Source organism: Lactuca sativa, chromosome 7, assembly GCF_002870075.4.
Source record: "Lactuca sativa cultivar Salinas chromosome 7, Lsat_Salinas_v11, whole genome shotgun sequence".
Taxonomy (NCBI): domain Eukaryota; kingdom Viridiplantae; phylum Streptophyta; class Magnoliopsida; order Asterales; family Asteraceae; genus Lactuca; species Lactuca sativa.
Window position 1 is genome coordinate 200,329,409 of NC_056629.2, and position 22,089 is coordinate 200,351,497.

Below are 22,089 nucleotides of genomic sequence, written 5' to 3' on the forward strand. Positions count from 1 at the left end.
TTAAACAAAGTCACCTGAAATCGGATAGACCACACGAAATATCATTTAATTCAAACAATTATAATATTATTTTAATAGTGTAGGTAATTTTTTTATTTAATGAAATATTTTGATTATGTTAAATATTATATTAAACTTATTTGTATTATTATTTGTATTATACCATAATAAAAAAAAAAGGAACGAAATATGAAAGAGGTATAAAATATTGAGTGAGAATTAAATGACGACTGCATGACATGCACATGTTGAAAGTTCAAAGATATATAACACCTATCTAACTAGAAGGCTTCCGTACTTCCATTCCCCAGATATCGGATGACTTTTCAAATTAGTGGTTAGATTTCTTTGCAAACAATCTTTTATTCTAACATTTTTGAAACGGAACACAGACGGAGGTTTTGTGCGATGGCATCACGGTTGTGGTTGTGCTTCTTCTTCTGCTTGATGATCACCGACGCCGTAACTCGAGCTCAAAACACCACCGATCCAGCTGAAGGTACTGCTTCATCTCTCTCTCTCTCTCTCTCTCTCTCTCTCTCTCTCTCTCTCTCTCTCTGTGTTTACGTTTTCATCCGTTCAGTACTTCAGTTATATTATGATCTCCGATTATGCACAGCTGCCATAGCTTTCTGCTCAGTGTGTGTGTGTGTGTGTGTTTTGTAGGAAGAGAACATCGTTCTCTCATTATTCAGATTTCGTTTTGAGTTTTATGTTCATTCGTATTAAAGCAACTTACTCAGTAGATTACCTAACAAATCCAGCTTTTATCAAAACTTTCGAATGGGAATTTGATTACTTTTAGTATTATCTTTTTTCGAACCTTATAGGCAATATATAAATTTGATCAATTTAATTAGTTTGTATTATCTTTATGAATACATAAGTATGAGTTATGTTTTATTTTTATTTGGTCAAGTAAATCGTTAATAAAATAATATAGACGAAAAGTGTGAAATTTGTTACTACGTAGTTATTTACAAAATTGTGATAACGTGGTATTATTATTTGCATTTAACAAATTAATTATTTTCAAAAATTAAAAATAAATAGAAAATATGTTTACACCAACCTAACCAGGCCATATTATTTGACCAATTATAATGTAGAAAACTTTTGTACGAATTCTAGAATTGACTAAAACAAACAAATTGACTTGTGAGATCCGTCAAATATGTACCAAGTGTAATGTCGCAACTGCATTCTTGAACTCTTTGTATGATAATTCTTTCTAGATTAAATGAGGACAAACATTGCATATAAAGTTAGTCGTTTGTCTTTTTGAACTCAAAATGTTTGTAGTCTGCGGACCACATCTTCAAGTCTTTGCAGCAGAAGAGGTGGGTCAAACGTCAGTCTGCAATAAGAAATATGTTTGTTTTTTAACGTCTACATACTATTAAAATAAACTGAATTTTAAGTCAACTGATTTTACAAACTTAAAATGGTTTTACAACACCAAAATTCTAATAATAATTGAAATGTCCCAAAAATACAACCCAAAAATTTTGTTTTTAAATCATTATTAAAACCATAATATCATCGTCATAGTATAAAATAAAATGATAAATCATGTGTCTCGAAATATCATAATATCTGTCAACATATTAAAATCTCATATCAAATATCAGAGTAAATTTCTTAGGCTAAAGACTGTGGTGTGCGTCATTCGATAATCCCGAACCCTTCCTACCACATGCCATACAAATAACATACAACTAGGAGATACGGGCCCCACCCACTCTCATGGAGATTCGGGCCCCGCCCACACTCCGCTGTCTAGGAGATTCGGGCCCTACCCCTTGTAAGAGATTTGGGCCCCACCCACACTCCGCTATCTAGGAGATTCTGGCCCCGCCCACACTCGGCTACTAACATGCGTACAAGCATCACATAGACAACAAGTATATCTATCAAACAATCACATAACTATACTTAAATAATACTATGAGATTCGGGCCCCGCCCACACTCGACTGCTAGGAGATTCGGGCCCCACCCACACTCAACTACCAACATAACACACATACGGGCCGACCTTGGTGCCTTTGACTCGTTCCTACTGAAAGGGAACTCACCTCACAATAATGGCTGCTAAAAACTCGAGTGAGGAATTCGTGTATGCTGCTCCGGCGACTCTCCGACTATCAATTCCATAACAACACTTAATCAAAATATGATAATCCTTCTTAGGGTAAAATGGTCATTTTACCCCTGGTCAAAGTCAACATCGTAGTCAAAGTCAAAGTCAAAGTCAACTCCCAGTCAACCCTAACTCAACCCTAACTTGTCGAGTCATCTCCCAACTCGACGAATTCACGAACAACTCAGACATGTGGTCAACTAAGTTAACTCGTCGAGTCCCTTAACAGACTCGTCGAGTTCTTCTTGTCATAAGGATTGGGACAACCCACTTCAACTCGTTGAGTCCTTTCTTGGACTCGCCAAGTTCCCCTTTTTGTTTGAGCCATCTTAATAGATTAAGCCCTATCTTCCGGATCCAAAGTCCTTGGTTTGTTTGCTCACTGGAATGGCCTTTCTAAGGGTAAAGTTTCCAACTTTACCCGTTCATAACTCTTCTTAAAGGGTTTAGACAAAACCCTAATTCCTTTAGGACATGGAACTTGTCCAAAGAGCCTTAGATTCTCAAATCCACGCATGCAAACCTAGATCTAGGGTCTAGCTATCAGATGATCACTAAAAGTCTCGAGCTTGCTTCCATGTATGGCCCTTTTTGGGCTCAAAGGGCCATAAATATTTCTTTAGCACTTGCATGAGGACTCGAAGGGCATAAAGTTTGCACCTTTATGTCCTCACAGCCTCTCAAGGCACTAGATCTGGAAGAGTAACTCATGGGTTAGTCCTTACCCACAACTTAGCAAATCTTGGACCAAAAACCCTCGAAAGAGGTCATAAATAGATCTAAGAAGAGAATGATTAAGTTTGAGGCTTTATTACCAGAAAATATAGCTAAAGGAATGAAACTTCTGGATCTACAGTCTTTCTCTTGAGTCCTCCAACTTCTTCTTCCACAAGCTTCAAAAGACACAAAGAACACTCACAAGTGGCTCACACACTTAAAAAACACTCTAGGGTTTTGTAGCTGAGGGTTTGGGACAAGGAGACTGCAAATGAGGCTAATGGGTGGGGATTAAGGTGTTTAAATAGGGTGCATAACGCTGAAATTAGGGTTTCACCCTAACTGAGCTACTCGCCGAGTCAAGAGCTTGACTCGCCGAGTAGACAACTTAAACTCCGCACATAGTCAGCCTTCTACTCGACGAGTTAGGGCTACCAACTCGTCAAGTCTTTCTCTCAAAATAAATAAATAATTAAATTAAATGCGTTCCAGGGGACCGGACGTTACAATAATAGTCATATTTCATACACATTTCAGCAAAAAAATCAACATATAATGACTATTTTCAACAATAAGGAGTACTTTCAGCAACATTATGGAATTTCCAACACCATTTTCATATTTTCAACACTATTTTTCATATTTTCATTAACAAAAAAATTGAGTTTTAACAATCTTATGGAATTTCCAGCAAAATACACTAAGGAATATTGATTTTCAGCAACATTTAACAAAAAATTTAAGCAAGAAAAGCTATTTTTAATATTTTTTTCGGATTTCTAACATCCAACAACAAATTTAAGCAACAAGAAGCAATTTCAACAAAACTAAACAACAAATTTCAGTACATTAGAGAGTTTTCATGCAAGATTAAGTATTAATTTCAAGTTAGAACTAAAAAAATGAAACATGAGGTGCAAACATCTTCATTTTCAGTGGAAATCGAAAAGAGCTTTTTTCGCCCCTGATCAGAAAGGAGCGCCTATGATCGGGGAAGAGGGCGGCGATGCCCTTGCTTTTGACCGGAGATGAGGAATGGTGGTGCTGGAGCGAGGTAAGAGGCACGGGGTTGGGAGGCTTCGATGGGAAGTCGAAAGAAATAAGGAGGTGTCGATAAAACAAAAGGGCGTGTTTTTTTAGGTTAAAATCTTTCGCAGACCTTAGAAGTGGCTAGTCCATGTCTGTGTGGTGAAGACTTCTTTTTAGATCTGCACACTTCGAAAAAAACAAACACACTATGAGGTTGTATGTCTGCACATGGTCAGTGTGGCGTAGACAAAAGTGATTTCACAGACCTACAGCTAAAAAAACAAACAACCCCTTAGTATAGTTATAATTAGGGATGAGTATTAGAACTACTGGAATTGGACTGAAACCGGAACAGGATTTAATAAAACGATTTGGTTAGCGGTTCTCTATTTATAGGAAAGTCGGTTCAGTTCCACAAAAAACCGGTTAAAAAACTGGAATTGGTTTTTATAATTCCATAACTCGCTCATATTAAGTCGGAATAACTTGATTTTTTTCCATAATGTAATTTAGTGTTTTTACTTCATTTTAGACTATAAAAAAATATATATTGATTAAATATTAAATCATATACAAGCCCTAGAAGACAACATATCAACGTTGTGTTTTTTTTATATTTCAACATGTTTTTTTTATTCTGTCCCGGTTTTTAAAATATCGTAACTCATTAATATGAAGTCGGAATTAGTTGATTTTTTCCCAACATGTAATTTAGTGTTTGTACTTCATTTTAGACTGTAACAAATCAAATTTTGGTTAAATATTGAATCATATACAAACCTCAGAAGACAACATATCAATGCTATGTTTTTTCTGTTTCAACACGTTTTTTTATTCTGTTCCGGTGTTTAAAATACTTTAACTCACTCATAAGAAGTCGGAATTACTTGATTTTTTTTCAACATGTAATTTAGTGTTTCTACTTCATTTTAGATTGTAAAAAAACATATTTTGGTTAAAGCAGGACCGCGTCAACCCAACAAACCATCTCATGTCGACATATACAATATCAATCAAAAACCAGCAAGTACAGATAATCAGGCTGATCTACCAATCTAGCACATAATCAGGTAATCATACAAATCTACTAGTCTATTGCATAACTAGCACGAAATCAATCTAGTATACCACGATACATGATCCAGTGGGTCGGCATTGATGTCTTCGACCCACAAGTATAGTGAGGTAAAACTCAGCTCACAATCCGAAATGTAGCTGAACATATCATTGCTCCAACTGCCGACTCTACCGGTCACCTAAACAATAAATAGTGACATAAACTCAAACTACTACTCAAAATATCCCAAATGTCCTTAAATCAAACTTGGTCAAAGTCAACGGTCAACGATCAAAAGTCAAAGTCAACTATAGTTGGTCGTCATGCTGTGGCGATCCCTAGCCACGTCGTCGGCACTGGGTTCCGAAAAACTTAATTGGTTAATTCATTTTCTTCGATTCTAAGAGCTGCACAACTCAGAATTTGTCCATTTCATGGTCTAAATGGATAAAGTTTTCAACTTTATCTCCTAAGACCTTCCATGAGGCAAAGATCTCACCCTTAGGTCTAAAAAGGGTGAAAACACATCATGGCTTAATCATTAAGCACTTAATCTTGATGATCTCATGACCAACGATTCCAGAAGGGTTCCTAGTACCAAAAATATAATAAAAATCCATGCTTTCTAGACATCCATGTCTAATGCATGTCTAATGCATGTCTTGAACTCCTAATAGGTCAAAAACTAGGGTTTAATGACCAAAACTCCATGAATGACACCCAAACTCATTTATAAATAAGACCTAAGGCATCAAATACTCTATTTAACCTAGAGATTCATAAAGTTGCAAACTTTATGAGATCCTACCACTCAAATCCATCAAGACACGAAGAAAAGGGACAAATCAAGAGATCTAGTAACATGGAAAGTAAAAGGTTGGATCTTGGACACTCACCAAGGTCCAGGAGATGTGCTACCTGAAGAAAATAATGCTTGCCAACTAACTACTACACCAAGAGCTTCCTTCTCCTTTAAAATCATGAAAAAAAAACCAAGAATGAGCTCACAACTTCAATGTAGTCTAGGGTTATGGTTTCTGAGTTTGAGAGGGAGATGGAGGCTAATGATCATGAAACCCCATTCTTAATGTTCGCCCAAAGCCCGAAATTAGGATTTTCATTAAAAACACATGCACGTCGTGTCAGGTCATTTAAATCTCGCGGTCCAAAACATTCCGCCACGTTGTGGCCACCCAAATTAAAGTTAATAAAAAAAGTTGATTCATACATGGAACGGATGTTACAATATCTATTTTTTCTAAACTTCAAAGAAACCATCTTCTCTTTCTTTCTCTTTCTCTCTCTCTACACACACACACACACACACACACACACACATATATATATATATATATATATATATATATATATATATATATATATATATATAGTTAAACGGTTTTGAGAACTTGAAGATGCGTGGAAACTAGAGAACTTAGAACTCATAATTTGCTCAATATTTTTCAAAATGAAGACCATGATAAGTCTCCAAATATCGCGTCTAAACTATATGTAAGCTTAAAAAAAAAAAAAAAAAAAAAACTTAACAATTTTGCCAACGGCACCATCCTTTTTTTCACTCTTATATATATATATATATATATATATATATATATATATATATATATATATATATATATATATATATATATATATAGGCTTAGGTTATTTTGTTTCTAGTAACTATTGTGTGTCAGAATGCACATAGATCTGGACCATCGGATGAAATATAATCAAAGGTCATGATATGAGGGTCTATGATATTAGAATAGGATAACATGTACCATATAATCACACAAATTTCAGTATAAGGCAGTTTAGTCAATTAACCTATATTAAAAAAGGAAATTTTCGGATTTTTAGGGATAATTAATTCCTTTATTTTTAAAAATATGAATATTTTAAATTAATTCAAATTTAAAAATCCGATTTTATTATGTCAGAATGATAGAATGCCAACCATAAACTAGTAAATATATTTTTCGATTTTATTCTGTCAGAATGATAAAATGTCAATCATAAACTAGTAAATACATTCTGAAAGAATACACAAAATCAATTCTTAACTAATAATATACCAAATAATTACATTGTATGATTGTGATTCATTGAATAATAACAACATTTTGAAAAAAAAAACATCAAAATCTAACAAAAACACTAATCTATTCTGAAAGAATATTATTTTTAAGCAACACTTTGTATATTGTAGCATAATACATTATGGTATAATACACTCCCGTTCTCTATGTTTTCTTCCTTCTCCACATCAATGTTAGCCTCTTCAAAACCTAAATCTACAAAGAAAACATAATCAAGTTTAAAAAATTAAAAAAATTCAATGCATTCTAAGAGAATAAAAACTATAAATTCTAACAGAATGTATTAAAGAGTATAAAGTTTGACAGAATATAGTAGAAAATAAAAACTATAAATTCTGACAGAATGTGGTAAAGACTATAAAGTCAACCATAAAGTATCACAAATTCATTACCAGTTAAACAAATATACTTGTTAACAATTATTCTCAGACATTCTAACAGAATACATTTATATAACTAAATTCTAACAGAATATATTACATAATTCAAGACCATGGATAGAATCATCAACATATCTGCATTCATTCTTAGTCATGAATTCAAGAAACAAACACACATGGATTTCCCTGTCAAATATCGAAACCCAAACAACCATGAGTTATATCCCATCCATTGTCATAAATTTTTTTAAGGAAAACCTAAACATCCAAATTTCCATGGATTCAAATCAAAATAAGATGAAGAAGAAGATCACGTGTTCGCCATGGATGCTTTCGTTAACTTCCTCTTCCTTCAATTAGTCAAGAATCGAGACCCTTGTCCCCCTCAAACTTGTTTTGCTGCTTCCTTTCTCCCTTCTGTGTCAATGGCCAACAACCCCATTTTTGTGTTTTTCCTATCCTGACAAACAAAGAAAAACAAACACTTCCCAATTTCAGTCTTTTGTTGCCATTCTCTCCCCTTAGTTGTTGGATTATTGGACCATAGGAAGAAGAACAGGAGGCTGCCGAAGCATACCTCCGTCCACGTACCTGCAATTGCCGGGAGTGATGCCCTCCTCTGCCTCTTCCCCATCAAAAGACATCGCCAAATACCGACCATCACAAACACCACCGAATTCCCTCCCTGTTCGCTCCTCGCTTCTCACTCACTTTCACGGACCCCACAACAGCGCGACTGCTCTTCCGCATCCCCTTGTTCAGTCTTATCGAACTCTGAAGTCCATCATCGATCGCGAGACCAGAGTCTATCCTCCCTTTTGGATTCGTCGACTGTAAAAGAAGAAGCAGAAGCGGTGGATCAGATTTAGGGCTAATGTTCTAAATTTATCATCGTCTCTTGTGTGATATCAGGAATATTAATTATCTATCATAATTAATTATACAAAGATTACTATAATACCCTTTTTGATTTAATTAATTATTTAATTATTTGCTAAATTATGATTGGTGCATTTAGGAACACAATAGTTGCTAAAAACATTTGAACCTATATATATATATATATATATATATATATATATATATATATATATATATATATATATATATATATATATATATATATATATATATATATACACACCATAGTTTTTTTATTGGTTTAACCAAATATATTTTATGTTTAAGAATATATTGTCAATGGTTAAATCAATAAAAAACCAACATTTTTCGCTCTTTTACTTTTTAAAGTTTAATGTTTAACCCCTAAATTATAGACAATATGATTTTATTATTGTTATCACCCCTGAACTTTGTTAAATGCCACTTTCACCTCTTCGACTTTCGAAGTTTTTCCGTTTACCCCATCTACCGACAGTTTTGTCGATGATACCAACCTTGTATATTTATTTACAAATACTTACTTTTTATTTACAGAATTGTTAAAATTCATTTTACAGAACGTAATGGCCCCCGCTACGCACCACAGTCAAAATACTATAAATACTAGTTACTATAGTTATTATGGAATTCTAAATTTTGAGAACTCCTTTAGAAATAAAATCATAATCCTAATTTGGAATTTGTTAATTGTTAGGATGAGGATGGGGCTTTTAGTATTTACTTAAAAATAAAGGATTGCGTTTGACAATTTGTGAAACAAATATCCGCCGACTTTTATCCCATATTCGTCTGCTCGTTTTACCCCTTGAGCGAGCATAATTCCGGTGGTAGCACGAGCTCGCTCTGTCTTTAATTAGCGAATTAAGAATAACGTCACTTGTAACAATGATTATGATCTCCATTATGAATGAAACTGAAGAAAATTGGTGCTGCAGTGCGAGTTATAAATGCAATGTTCAGCGAATGGGGGATACCGGAGAGTTCAGCAACAGAGATGGGATGGAACATAAGTGGAAACCCATGCACCGGCGCCGCCGTGGACTCTAGCGACTTTGGTGCCGATACCTACAATCCCGGCATCAAATGCGACTGTAATATCCCCAATTCTACTACTTGCCACATTACCCAACTGTGAGTGCTTATCTCCGTTCTTTCCCCTTCAGAGATACAACTTTGTCATGTCGGAATAAAACATTAGGAACATGATCTTTGGTTGTTTCGTTTGTTACTTATTTGTATGTTATTTATCTTCTAACAATCATTCTCTCCCTTCAAATAATCAGAAAAGTTGTTGCAATGGATGCTGTGGGCCCAATCCCAGAAGGACTTTGGACTTTGACTTACCTTATCGATCTGTATGAATGTTGCTATTTCTTTTCTATAATGTTATTATATTAGGCCTTGTTTGACAAGACTAGTTGAAAAGCTGGTTGGTAACCGAGTGTTTGATAAAAAGTAGTTTATAACTATGTTGCAAAGTAAAATGACACAAATAGACATTTAGATATATAACTAAAAAAAGAATATATATAATTGAAGGCATATTTGGAGTATTTTTTTAAAAATTTCATAAGCTTATCAAAAGCTATCTCAAAATAATTTATCAAAAACTAGCTTATAAGCTAGTTCATAAGCTAAACTAAACTACTTTTGTGGTTCAACCAAACAGTAAATTACAATAAGTTAACCCATAAGCTAGTTTATTTTGCCAATCAGGGCCTTAGTGTTAACTACTATAGAAAGTTAAAACCTATACATACATATATATATATATATATATATATATATATATATATATATATATATATATATATATATATATGTTTTATGAATATTTATGCTTGTATTATGCTAAAAAATGGATTGTTTGGTACAGTAATTTAGCCCAGAATTACTTGACAGGTCCCTTGTCACCTTCCATTGGCAATTTAAGTCGTATGCAGTACCTGTAAGCCATCCCTTTTTGCTACTTTAAACTCAAATAATGATTGTGACCTCTATATCTTTAAGAATACATCTGAGATTTCAGATATATGATGATGAATCTCAACTTTTTATAGGAGTTTCGGGACCAATGCATTATCAGGGCAGGTTCCACCAGAGCTAGGACAGCTTATTGACCTTAGATCTCTGTATGTTTTTTTTTATGCTTTCTTTTTCTTTCTTCTTCCATCATTCAGTAACTTCTGTTTAATTGTTTGTTGAATATATTTGTGTTTTCTATATTCTTTTATGTTGCAGCTCATTTGGCACAAACAATTTCACTGGTTCCCTTCCATCTGAACTTGGAAATTTGAGAAGATTGGAAGGGCTGTAAGAACTAAGAACACCCATCTTGAACTCCTCTTTCAATACTGTTGTACCCATTATTGTCTTCTGTTGTGCATATATGTAAACAGTATATATTATTAATTACCTAATACCGTCTTTGTTTATGTTCATTTTTGTCAGTTACATTGATAGTGCTGGAGTTGGTGGTGAAATACCTCCTTCATTTGCTAATTTACAGAACCTACAGATAGTGTAAGAGAGTTTATATTTAATGATGTTTATGGAACTTTATCCATCATGTAAGAAATCGTGATACTTTTCTTTTGGGATGTTTGATAAATGCAACATTTCCTTCTTGGAATACTTCTACATTGTGCTAAATGATCCATTTGGTCCTTTGACCTACATACAATCATACTCTTTTATAAAAATTCATCTCATTTCCATCAACAACATTTATAAGTCCTACAAATAAATCCACAATACTATTTATATTCCAAAATAATATTTATTGCAACAAAATCTAAAATTTAGGATGTTACACAATATTCAAGAAGGAGCATCATATGTTTATTCTTCCCAGTTTTTAATAATTTGGGTCTTTTGTTGTGGAAAATAACTCTTGGTTTCTCAGAGGGGCTTCTGATAATGGATTCACAGGCAGAATACCGGACTTTATAGGCAATTGGACACAGTTACAAGAATTGTAAGCAAGCATCTTAGATTATTTACATGTTTTTCATTTGGTACATTTTCACTATAAGTTATCCTTGATGTTTCTATAGCAGGATTGAGGGAAACTCTTTTGAAGGTTCAATACCATCTTCATTTTCTAGACTGACCTCTCTGCAGGACTTGTAAGCCTTTGTTTTGCAAGTTACTATATGATCTTTTAACTTGCAAACTAAAATCTTACTGCTTTGGTTTTATAATGTTACAGGAGGATAATCGGTTTATCTAATGGAACTCTCGACTTTATTAGGGATTTGAAGTCCCTGAGTGTTCTGTAAGCTACTATATTGATTTTTTTTTTTTTTTTGTTTCCGATCTAGTCCCCATGCTCCCTGTATTATCCTGAAGCTAAGTATATAAAAAGATGTCATCTCTTGCAGAACATTGAGGAATAACGGACTTTCTGGTTCTATTCCTAATGACATTGGAGAATATCTAGACTTGGTAGCACTGTAAGTTATCAGAATACATAGATTTACCTATATAATATAGAAAAAGCTCTCCAATTGGGTGTCTACTTTCAGGGATTTGAGTTTCAACAATTTGAGTGGGGAGATTCCAAGAGGATTGTTCACGTTGACTGAAATGTCTTTCTTGTAATACACATATACTCCTTCTTTGATAAATAATATTTGGTCAATAGGTCTCGGTATTGACCACCTTTACATGTCATCATTCTCAGGTTTCTTGGAAACAACAGTTTAACTGGTACTCTTCCTAATGTAAAGAGCAGAACTCTCAACAATATGTAAGTGGATTTTGTATTTGCAAAATTGATTATAGGTTGGTTAATCAAAAAGAAAATGATTTTTATTTTTCTAATTATCATACAATGTTCTATCATGCAGTGATTTGTCATACAATGAACTATCTGGGACACTTCCTTCTTGGGCCACTGACCCAAACTTACAACTGTACGTGCTTCATTTTTTATATTTCTTTGAAACTCTGACTTGCACCTTGTCTATTTTCTGTTAAAAAGTAGCAAACATACATTACTTTTTAGCATAATTTTCAAAGCTAATATCACATTTCTAGTTATTAGATATATACCTATCTGATTATGCTGTAATTATCTAATTATATTAGATATTTAAATTAGGATTCTACTTCCCAATAGTAGGTCTCATCTTGTGTATATATTGAGAGGTTGAGATTGTAAATATCAAGGAAATACAATCAACCCTAGCTGCCGATCCCTACTTTCTTCTTCGGCGATCAGCTTTTCCCCATTCTCTTCTCTCTTTTTTCTCTATTCGGTATCAACTCTTGTTCCTTGCTAATTAATGGTTAACGAAACCAAATTTCACCCAGATTTCACTGTTTAAAATGTCAAGAATCTCATACCTATCAGCTTGGAGATGGAAAAGAGTTTGACATACTTCGTCGTCCGAACTATTCAAGATTCACTGTCTTGCCTATCAAGTCATCAATCATATCATTCTTCGTATATCACCGCCACTGCTACCCTCCTAGATGTCGTCGTCAAAGAAACATGGACTCGTCTTGATGCTACTGTTCTTAGTGGATTACGATATGATTTCAAACTATCTGCTCCATACCATTATTCCACCCGACTCCACCGCTTAGCAAGCATGGGAGCGCGCCTACAAAACATCTTTCAAGATTTCACGTGTAGTCATCTTGCAACTTATCGCCAGTCTCATCAAGCCTTATGATGGGGTTGCAACTCTTATCCTTTCCCTTCTTTCTACGAAGTCTGATCGAAATTTGTCGTTGAGGAAACTTGAAAAGCAAAGCAATCCGCCTCCACCGCCTTATACTACTCCACCGGTTGCTCTGTTGCTATCCCATCACCAAACACCTCCAACCTATCGCCATCATCAAACACCTCCAACCTATCGCCACCACCACGACACCACCTAAAAATAGAGTTGGTGTGTGAAGTCTTGATCAAAGTGTGCTTCTGGTGATCAAAGTATGCTCTTGGTGATCAAAGTGTGCTTTTACGAAGCATGGTGTCTCTTGAAGCATGATGTGCCATCTTGAAATTAAGATGAGCCCTTTGGAGCATGATGTGCCACCTTAGAAGTACGGTACGCCCCATTGGAGCATGAGGCACCATCTTGGAACCAAGATGCTCCCTTTGGAGCATGATACACCACATTGCATGCAAGATGCGCCCTGCACATTCAAGATGTGCCCCTATGTGCATGGTAGGTGGGTATGCACATCCCTCATGATTGAAGATTCAAAAAGCACCTATATGGCGTCCCGAGATTGGTTGACAATTAGGGCATCCTTTTTCGTGGGCTAATTATGGATGGGTTGGTCCATCAGAATTAAGGTTTCTCATGCTTGCATATAAGTAGGCACATAACCCCTTCATTATTCCTTTATGCAGAAAGTTCAAAGAGAGAAATCATTGTGAGATTGAGAGCACATCATGTGGAGTAGTTAGTCAGCAAAATAGATTCTTTTTGTTTGAGATCTCAAGTGAGGTGTAACATTTGTGAGTGATTGTAATTGTTCCTAGAAGTTTAATAAAATCTTTTCTCCCTTGTTCGCCTGTGGATGTAGGTATTTGGACCGAAGCACGTTAATTACTTTTTTTTTTGTTTTTCGTTTTGTTTTATAGTTTTATTCAACAAGTTCTACCGAAATTCATTTATTGTGTGTCTGAAGTGCTTAACTTGTTTTCTTGAGTTCCCAACAAATAACACTACTAACACCGTAAACCAAAGTTGAGGCCTTCGTCTAGCTATTGATAATAATATCTCTCGACTTCTACCCATTTGGTTTTATTGTGAAAGATTACGCAATATGGACACCTTTAATGCAATTTAAAGACTCCTCACGCCTTTAGCTTGGTTTCTTAAGATTTATGGCGTCATTGCCTTGGTCACCTAGTCACCTCTATTTTAAATTCTCTTGCTTGTAATAATTTCATTCCTTGTAAGCATCAAACAACTTCTAGCATTTTTAGATCATGTGTTTTTGGAAAACTAGTTAACTTTTTTTTATGTGGTTTACATCATATCCCTTTGATATTTTAATTATACTATCTTATGAACATCACCGATTTTTACTGTCAGGGAACACCGATACTATATTTATTTTTTTCTAGATGACTATGTATATTTTCAATGGAACTTCCCCCTTGAAATTCATCGTGTTCACTAATATTATTTTATTTGAACACGCTTTATAAAACCAATCAACGTATTCCATTGTAACAACGGTACCACATATAATATTCATTTGTTTTACAATTTTTGTTCACAAAATGAAATGGTCTTCCATTTTTCTTGCCCAAAGTTCTTCCTAAAATAACAAACCCGAATGGAAAATCCATGCCATAAACATCATTAGAGCTCTCCTTTCTCATTCTCATGTATCCATAGATTTTTTTGGCACCATTCCCTTCAAATGACAACATACCACCTCAACCTCCATTGTAGCAAACTATCAACTTTTACAACCTCCACCCAACTACTCTATTAAATACTTCTCTTTTATCACCACCTTCGGGTATTCAGATGCCCATTATACCCTCCCATACCCTCCATCACGGTCACTAAATTCCAATCCCGCTCTTTATATATTGCATTTTTCTTTGCTATCCCGGTAACCATCGAGGATTTAAATGTTATAACCTTGCCACTAAAAATCATTCTTTTTCTTCATGTAAATCTTGATGAAACAAAATTCCCTTTTGTGAACATAACATACCCAAAACCACCAAACTATACCCTTCATGAACATTAATGCCATTTTTCACTACCAAAACCATTTCCAACCACCTATGTACCCCTACTTACCTCTATTGGCCGTGGACTCAAGCAACCCGCACTGCCGACCTATATGCGGCTACCAGCCCAATTCAACCTCATGTTGGCGACATTGGCCCTTTTCCGACTGAATGCCAAAACCTTCACCTTGAGCCCACTCTACACGCAAACCTGCTACCATGCTATCCCCTATTCCATCCGACATACTATATTGGCCGTTCCTACACGGACAGTATAAAATACAAGGCATGTTTGGTAGGGGTGGATGCTCACAACAAATGGGCATTGCTTTTCATGAAACATTTAGTTGGGTTATTGCTACCATACGTATGGTCTTGAGTCTTGCAGTCTCTAAATCATGGCTTATTTATTAAGTGTACGTAAAAAACTTTCTTACATTGCAACAGACGTGAGACCATTTACATGCACCAATCGGTTGGTTTTAAGATCCATCATGGACTCGATTTTGTATGCTTACTAAGGAAGTCACCATATCTATACAGGTTCAAACAATCCCCTCGAGTTTGGTACAAGAGATTTGCCGATTACTTTTCCTCAATTGCATTCAATCATAGCAAGTATAGCCACTCGCTTTCCATCTACCAACATGGTGTTGGCTACCTAGTTCTATATGTCGATGACATAATCCTCACCGCATCCTCTCATTCACTTCATCAATCATTCATGACACTCTTGACTCGTGAGTTTTCCATGAAGGACCTTGGCCCCCTAAGTTATTTTTTAGGGCCGTAAAATGAAGTGAAAATAGGATCTTTTTCCAACAAATACAATATGCCAAGGGCATCATTGACCGAACTGTGGATACAAATGCAAAACTCGACTCCACCATTAGCGATCCTTTTCTGGATCCAACTTATTTTCGAAGTTTAACCGGCACACTTCAATACCTTACCTTCACCCGCCCCGACATCTCCTATGCAGGACAATAAATTTGTCTCCACATGCACAATCCTCATACGTGTCACATGAATGCTCTCAAACTTGCATATTATTCATTACTTGCAAGGCACTACATTTAAGGCTTACATTTATCCAAAACAAAATCAAAAAACCTACTTTGTTACACGGATAGTTCAATACAGATTGGGACATGTGCCTCGATACACCACGATTTACTTCCAACTATTGTGTTTTTCTAGGAGACAGTCTTATTTTGTGGTCATCTAAGTGGCAACCTATTCTCTCTCGTGTGGAGGCCAAGTACCATGACATTGCTAATGTTGTTAATGAGCCTTGTTGGCTTAGTAACCTACTTCTTAAGTTGCATTGTCCTCTCACAAAAGCCACTATAGTAAATGTTGATATGTTAGTGCCATTTTCGGGGGAACCTGGCTCAAGTTCAACTAACTAAACGTATTGAGATGGATATCCATTTCGTTTTGGAAAAGGTTGCTTGTGGAGAGTTGCATTTTACATGTACCTTATCAATATCAAATTATCAATGTGTTCTACAGAGGATTCTCTCTGATGATTACAGGGATGGTCTTAGCATCTTGCCACCTCTAGCTTCGACTACGGGGGACTATTAGATATACCTATATGATTATATTGTAGTTATCTAAATAGATATGTCTCATCTTATTTATATATTTAGAGTTTGAGATTGAAATATCATTAAGGAAATTAATTAACTCCTACACAAATGTGTATTTGCAGCCACATACTTGTGAACAACTTCACTTTAAACGATTCAGGATTAAATTGTCTCCAAAGGGATTTCCCTTGTGGGCGTGGATCACCAAGATGTAAGCCAAAAAAAATGAACTTTCTCTTGTTAAGATTTTACACTTTTTTTCCTGGTTGTTTGATCCTTATTTGAGGTTATTGTAACGTTTTTGGTCATGTTCCAAGTAAAATGATTATATATTTGGGAGCAATATTGCAAAAAAAAAAACAGTTATACCTTACTTAGAATAAGGACTAAATTGTTACAAGGATCGAAAAGAAGGACCAAAATTACGAGAGAACTTTTTGGAAAAATCAGCTACGCCCTTGGACAAAAAATGTAATTTACTCTAATCTTTTATATTAAATTGATTTGTTGAGTACTCTTTTCATGTTGATTTACAGATAGTAACCTTGGAATCAATTGTGGTGGCCCACAAATTACATCCTCAAGTCAGATAGTCCACGAGCAAGATAACAACCCTCTTGGTCCAGCAACATACTATTTGACCCCCGAAAGGAGGTGGGGTGTCAGCAATGTGGCACGAAGGGACATCCCTTCTAACAGCATAGATCCCACCCAACGCTATTTCAACAACACAATAGCCTCCAGTGTAAACCAGTTCACAAACACTATAGATTCAGGACTCTTCCAAACAGCAAGACTCTCCGCTGGATCATTAAGATATTACGGTTTAGCCCTCGAGAATGGTAACTACACCGTAAAACTCCAGTTCGCAGAAATTGTGATTGAAAATGGTCCCACTTGGAGAAGCCTTGGAAGACGATTATTTGACATTTATATCCAGGTCAGTGGTAAATAACACTCTTAGGGGCTGTTTCTTTTTACTTAATCTGGACAGAATGACTTAATGGATTAAGCTAAAAATCTTTCTTAATTTATTAAGACACCAAATCTTTACTTATTTGTCATTCTTCTTTTTCTTCCCCTGTTAAAACTGATGAATATTGATAAAATTAATAGTATTGTGAAATTTTGGAATTTAATGTAAAATGGTCATATAGTATCATTAACATGATTTATTCGATCTAGAAAAGAAACTAATTTTATGTATACAACGCTTTTTACTGTTAGATGCATAAAGATAAGCATTGTTTACTGTTATATTATGCAAAAAGTCCAAGAATTTCCATAAATTTGTAGTATTTAAGTATTCATAGTAACATTTGTTCAGATAGACACAAGAACCGTTGTAATGAACTCTTGAGGAGAAAAACCAATAATAATTTATCTCTATTAAATTGAAAAGAGAGGGAGGGAGGGAGATCCCTAATATGGGGGAAACTTTTGTGAAGTTTTGTGAGGGTATTATTGGAAAAATTAATATGAGATTACCACTTAATGTTAAGTACATCTATTTCTCAACTTAACCTTAACATTAAGTAGAAAAGAAACAACCACATATTTGGTGGAAATAGCAGATTCAGTTAAGTTTCAAATTTTGTTGCACGGGTGGTCCTTATGGTTTCACTTTGTTGCAACCTTCATCCCTGGGTCATTAACTTTTTTTTTTTTTTTTCCTTTTTCCAGGGAAACCAGGTGATTAAAGATTTTGATATTAAAAGGGAAGCAGGGGGGGCTTCATTTAGCCCTGTTACAAGGGAAGTGACAGTTGACGTTATAAATAACTACCTTGAGATTCATCTATTATGGACTGGAAAAGGAACTTGTTGTGTACCTGATCAAGGAACTTTTGGACCTCTCATATCAGCAATCAGTGCCACCCCAAGTATATATATATATTCTTTCTTGAAGTTTGTTGTTAATTCTTGGCCTTGATACTTTGACAAAATGACAACATTTCCCTTTACTATATTTGTGTACAGATTTCATCCCTAGTGTGAGAAACAATCCACCTTCCAACAACAAGAACAATAATACCGGTTTGATTGTGGGGATTTTAGTTCCGATTGGAGCTGTGAGCTTTTTGACATTATTAGCCCTGTATATTCTTCGTCAGCGAAGGAAGAGGAAGGATACATCCGGAAATTATGATGAAGGTTGTTTTTCTGGATCTTTCTTTATGACAGAGGAAAAATATTTTAGATTGGTACATTTGGATTTCTTTTTGACTTTTCCTTACTGGCAGAGTTTTTGGGAATTGATCACACAAGGCCATATACTTTTGGTTATGGAAATTTAAGAGATGCAACGGACGACTTTAGTCCTGCAAATAAGCTTGGTGAGGGTGGTTTTGGACCTGTTTACAAGGTAAGGTAGTTTTTTACTTTTTTTATGAAGAGTATGTTTTCACTTCTTAAACTCGAAGTAAACTTTAGTTGGCCAGATGGAATGGAATAACAAAAAATGGGAAGACAAGGTTATGGAGTAAGTGAAACAAATGATGAAACTTTTAAGTTGTAACAACATAGGAAAGAGATAATCTACTATAATTACAAGATTAAGGACTAAAATACAGCTAGCATAATAGCTAATTTAAGGTTAATTTAAAACTGTTAGTACAACAGCTATTAGCTGTATAAGGCTGTAATATTTTCAACACTCCTGCTCAAGTTGGTGAATTTTTATCAACATTCCCAATTTGGATATATTTGACTCAAAACCTACCCTCTGTAACAGTTTAGTAAGAATATTGGCTTCTTGATTGTTCGAGGGCACATATGAGAGTTTAATCTATTCGCTTTTAATCTCTGACTTAATATGCACTAAACCTAACCTAGATCTGATACGATGTGAGAGAATCAGTTATCAGATATCTTGAAAATATTTCACTCTTTTCATAACGAGTAGAAGCCTTTATATATATATACAAACTACATAGCAAACTAGGAAACTAGAAAAAGATACTTTAAGAACTGATAAAACCTTATTCTACATATACAGTCCATTCCATTCCATCGAGCAAAACAAACAAGATTTCATTCGTTTATTCCTTCTCTGGATTCCATCATACCAAACACTACCACCACAATGTTAAAATCTCTATAATTTTAAACAGGGAACACTTGATGATGGAAGGGTAATAGCTGTCAAACTACTCTCCGTAGCCTCACACCAAGGCAAGTCCCAATTTGTAGCAGAAATTGCCACAATATCCGCAGTCCAACACCGTAACCTCGTGAAACTCTATGGATCCTGCATCGATGGAGAAAAACGACTTCTCGTCTATGAGTATCTTGAAAACAAGAGTCTTGATCAAGCATTATTTGGTAAAAAACAAATTACATATTTAGACATCAAGTGTAAAGTACTAGAGTATAATGCTAATAATGTTACATTTGGGTAATGTGATGCAGGAAGCAGCAGATTGTCGCTTAAATGGTCAACCCGTTTTGATATATGCATGGGATTAGCACGGGGTCTCACGTATCTCCATGAGGAATCACGCATACGGATTATACATCGAGATGTGAAATCTAGCAATGTTTTGCTTGATTCTGATCTGAATCCTAAGATATCGGATTTCGGTCTGGCTAAACTTTATGATGACAAGAAAACACACTTGAGTACACGTGTTGCAGGCACATTGTAAGATTAATTAATTGAAATTTGAAGTTATTCTACTTTAAGTAACAGACTATGAGACTAACAGTGTGTTGATTAATTCTTGGTGATTCATTGTGTAGTGGATATCTTGCACCAGAGTATGCAATGTGGGGACACCTAACGGAGAAGGCCGATGTGTTTGGGTTTGGAGTTGTGGCTTTAGAGATCATCAGTGGAAGGCCCAACTCTGATTCGAGTTTGGAAGATGAGAAAATATATCTTCTTAATTGGGTATGTTTTATCTTCTTCTTCTTCATAAATGAATTTATGCACTCTGTCTACTCTTACCAAGCAAAAAGAAGGATTAATACACTAATTAAAGAGAAAATTACATAAAAAGGTAATATAATTTCAGTCATAACTCTTTTAAGGTATCTAACTTCTTCTACAAAACCAGACTAAAAACTTGAAAAAAAATCTATTTAAGGTAACGAAGTTCTGAATTTTTCTCAATCAAGGTAACAAACTTTCATGTATGTATGTATGTCAGTCGGTTGATACATACCCGCGTGTTGTGGAATAAGAAAACTTGAATACAAATTTCCCTAAAACTCAAACATGAAAAAAGTCATTCTCAATATTTTGAAAGTTGACGTCCAACCCGTAATGCATTTTTATAATATTTACTGGCCTTTGGTATGATTTTAGGCATGGAAGCTACATGAAGGTAATCGTGAATTAGAGTTAGTGGATGAAGAATTGTCTGAATTTAATGAGACCGAAGTGAAAAGAATGACGAAAGTTGCCCTTTTATGTACGCAAACCTCGCCGACACAACGGCCATCAATGTCACGTGTAGTGGCAATGCTTTCCGGAGACATAGAAGTAACTGGTGTCATTACTCGGCCAGAGTACCTGACTTATTTTGAGTTTGACGATTCTTCAACATTTAAGAGTGCTACTCCAACTTCAACTATGAATTAGGTATGTGACCTAATATCCCGTCTTGATATATATTTGTAAAGTCACTCGATTCGGACGTTACTTTTTTTTTTGAAGATGATGAACGCAAATGTTATTGTTATAATATGTTAGAAAATAGGGGATGAATAGATTGCTTGGATTCTCTGAAAGTCGTGATTCACTATCAAATTGAAGTATTTCGATGGTACAGATCGAACACTCAATTGGATGAAATTCAGAGAATGAAATCTGAGAATGTATGTGAAAATGTTCTTCAAGATGTACCAGAAAAATGACCAAAAACGGATATATCATTCCTGAAAACTGTCAATAGACAGTTACAAACCGTCATAAAACTACCAAACCTGTCATTAAACGGATCTCAGGGAAAAAAGGGTCAACTTTCTAAAATTGGATTTTTGATGCATTTTTTAATATAGCAACATAGTCAGGGGCTCTACCCCTTGGACCCCGCCAAGGGCGCTGCCCCCGGACCCTCGTTCGTTTAGGGACGAAGCCCCTAAATAACAATGTACTTTGAATCTTGAAAAACTGGAACAAGTGTGCACTCCTACGCCATCCTAACTTGTTTAATATTCAACAATATCACTTTTGGTCAACAAATTTAATCCTACTACACTTAAAAAATAATGATGATATAAAATCAGCAACATAATATTGATGGTATACATGACTTATATATAATTTTCTACAAAATAGGGTTTTTATGTTGGCACAGTTAAGTCAGCCCACATCATTTCTTCGCAACAACATCGTATAAGATCACTTGAACAAGTGTGCACTCCTACACCATCCTAACTTGTTCAATATTTAACAAGATCACTTTTGGTCAACAAATTTGATCCTATTACACTTAAATAATATT

At 35.1% G+C, this 22,089-nt stretch overlaps 1 protein-coding gene across 1 annotated transcript; it reads left to right on the forward strand.

The window, feature by feature from the left end:
* Positions 1-298: 298 nt before the first annotated feature.
* LOC111905686 (probable LRR receptor-like serine/threonine-protein kinase At1g56140) lies at positions 299-21,411 on the forward strand. Its single transcript, XM_023901387.3, has 23 exons — positions 299-499; positions 9,266-9,461; positions 9,614-9,685; positions 10,207-10,278; positions 10,391-10,462; positions 10,572-10,643; positions 10,782-10,853; positions 11,236-11,307; positions 11,387-11,458; positions 11,542-11,607; positions 11,714-11,785; positions 11,858-11,929; positions 12,016-12,081; positions 12,182-12,247; positions 16,763-16,851; positions 17,177-17,580; positions 18,324-18,522; positions 18,620-18,793; positions 18,883-19,004; positions 19,753-19,963; positions 20,051-20,282; positions 20,381-20,531; positions 20,949-21,411. The coding sequence occupies exons 1-23, from the start codon at positions 409-411 to the stop codon at positions 21,222-21,224; spliced, it is 2,991 nt and encodes a 996-aa protein (XP_023757155.1). The 5' UTR covers positions 299-408; the 3' UTR covers positions 21,225-21,411.
* Positions 21,412-22,089: the final 678 nt, after the last annotated feature.

Excerpts from the sequence above, each read along its gene's own strand:
- LOC111905686 (XM_023901387.3), top strand. The coding sequence starts at position 409 with ATGGCATCACGGTTGTGGTTGTGCTTCTTCTTCTGCTTGATGATCACC. Across the intron at positions 11,308-11,386 it reads TGGACACAGTTACAAGAATT|CAGGATTGAGGGAAACTCTT; the intron begins GTAAGCAAGCAT and ends ATGTTTCTATAG. Across the intron at positions 11,786-11,857 it reads TATCTAGACTTGGTAGCACT|GGATTTGAGTTTCAACAATT; the intron begins GTAAGTTATCAG and ends GTCTACTTTCAG.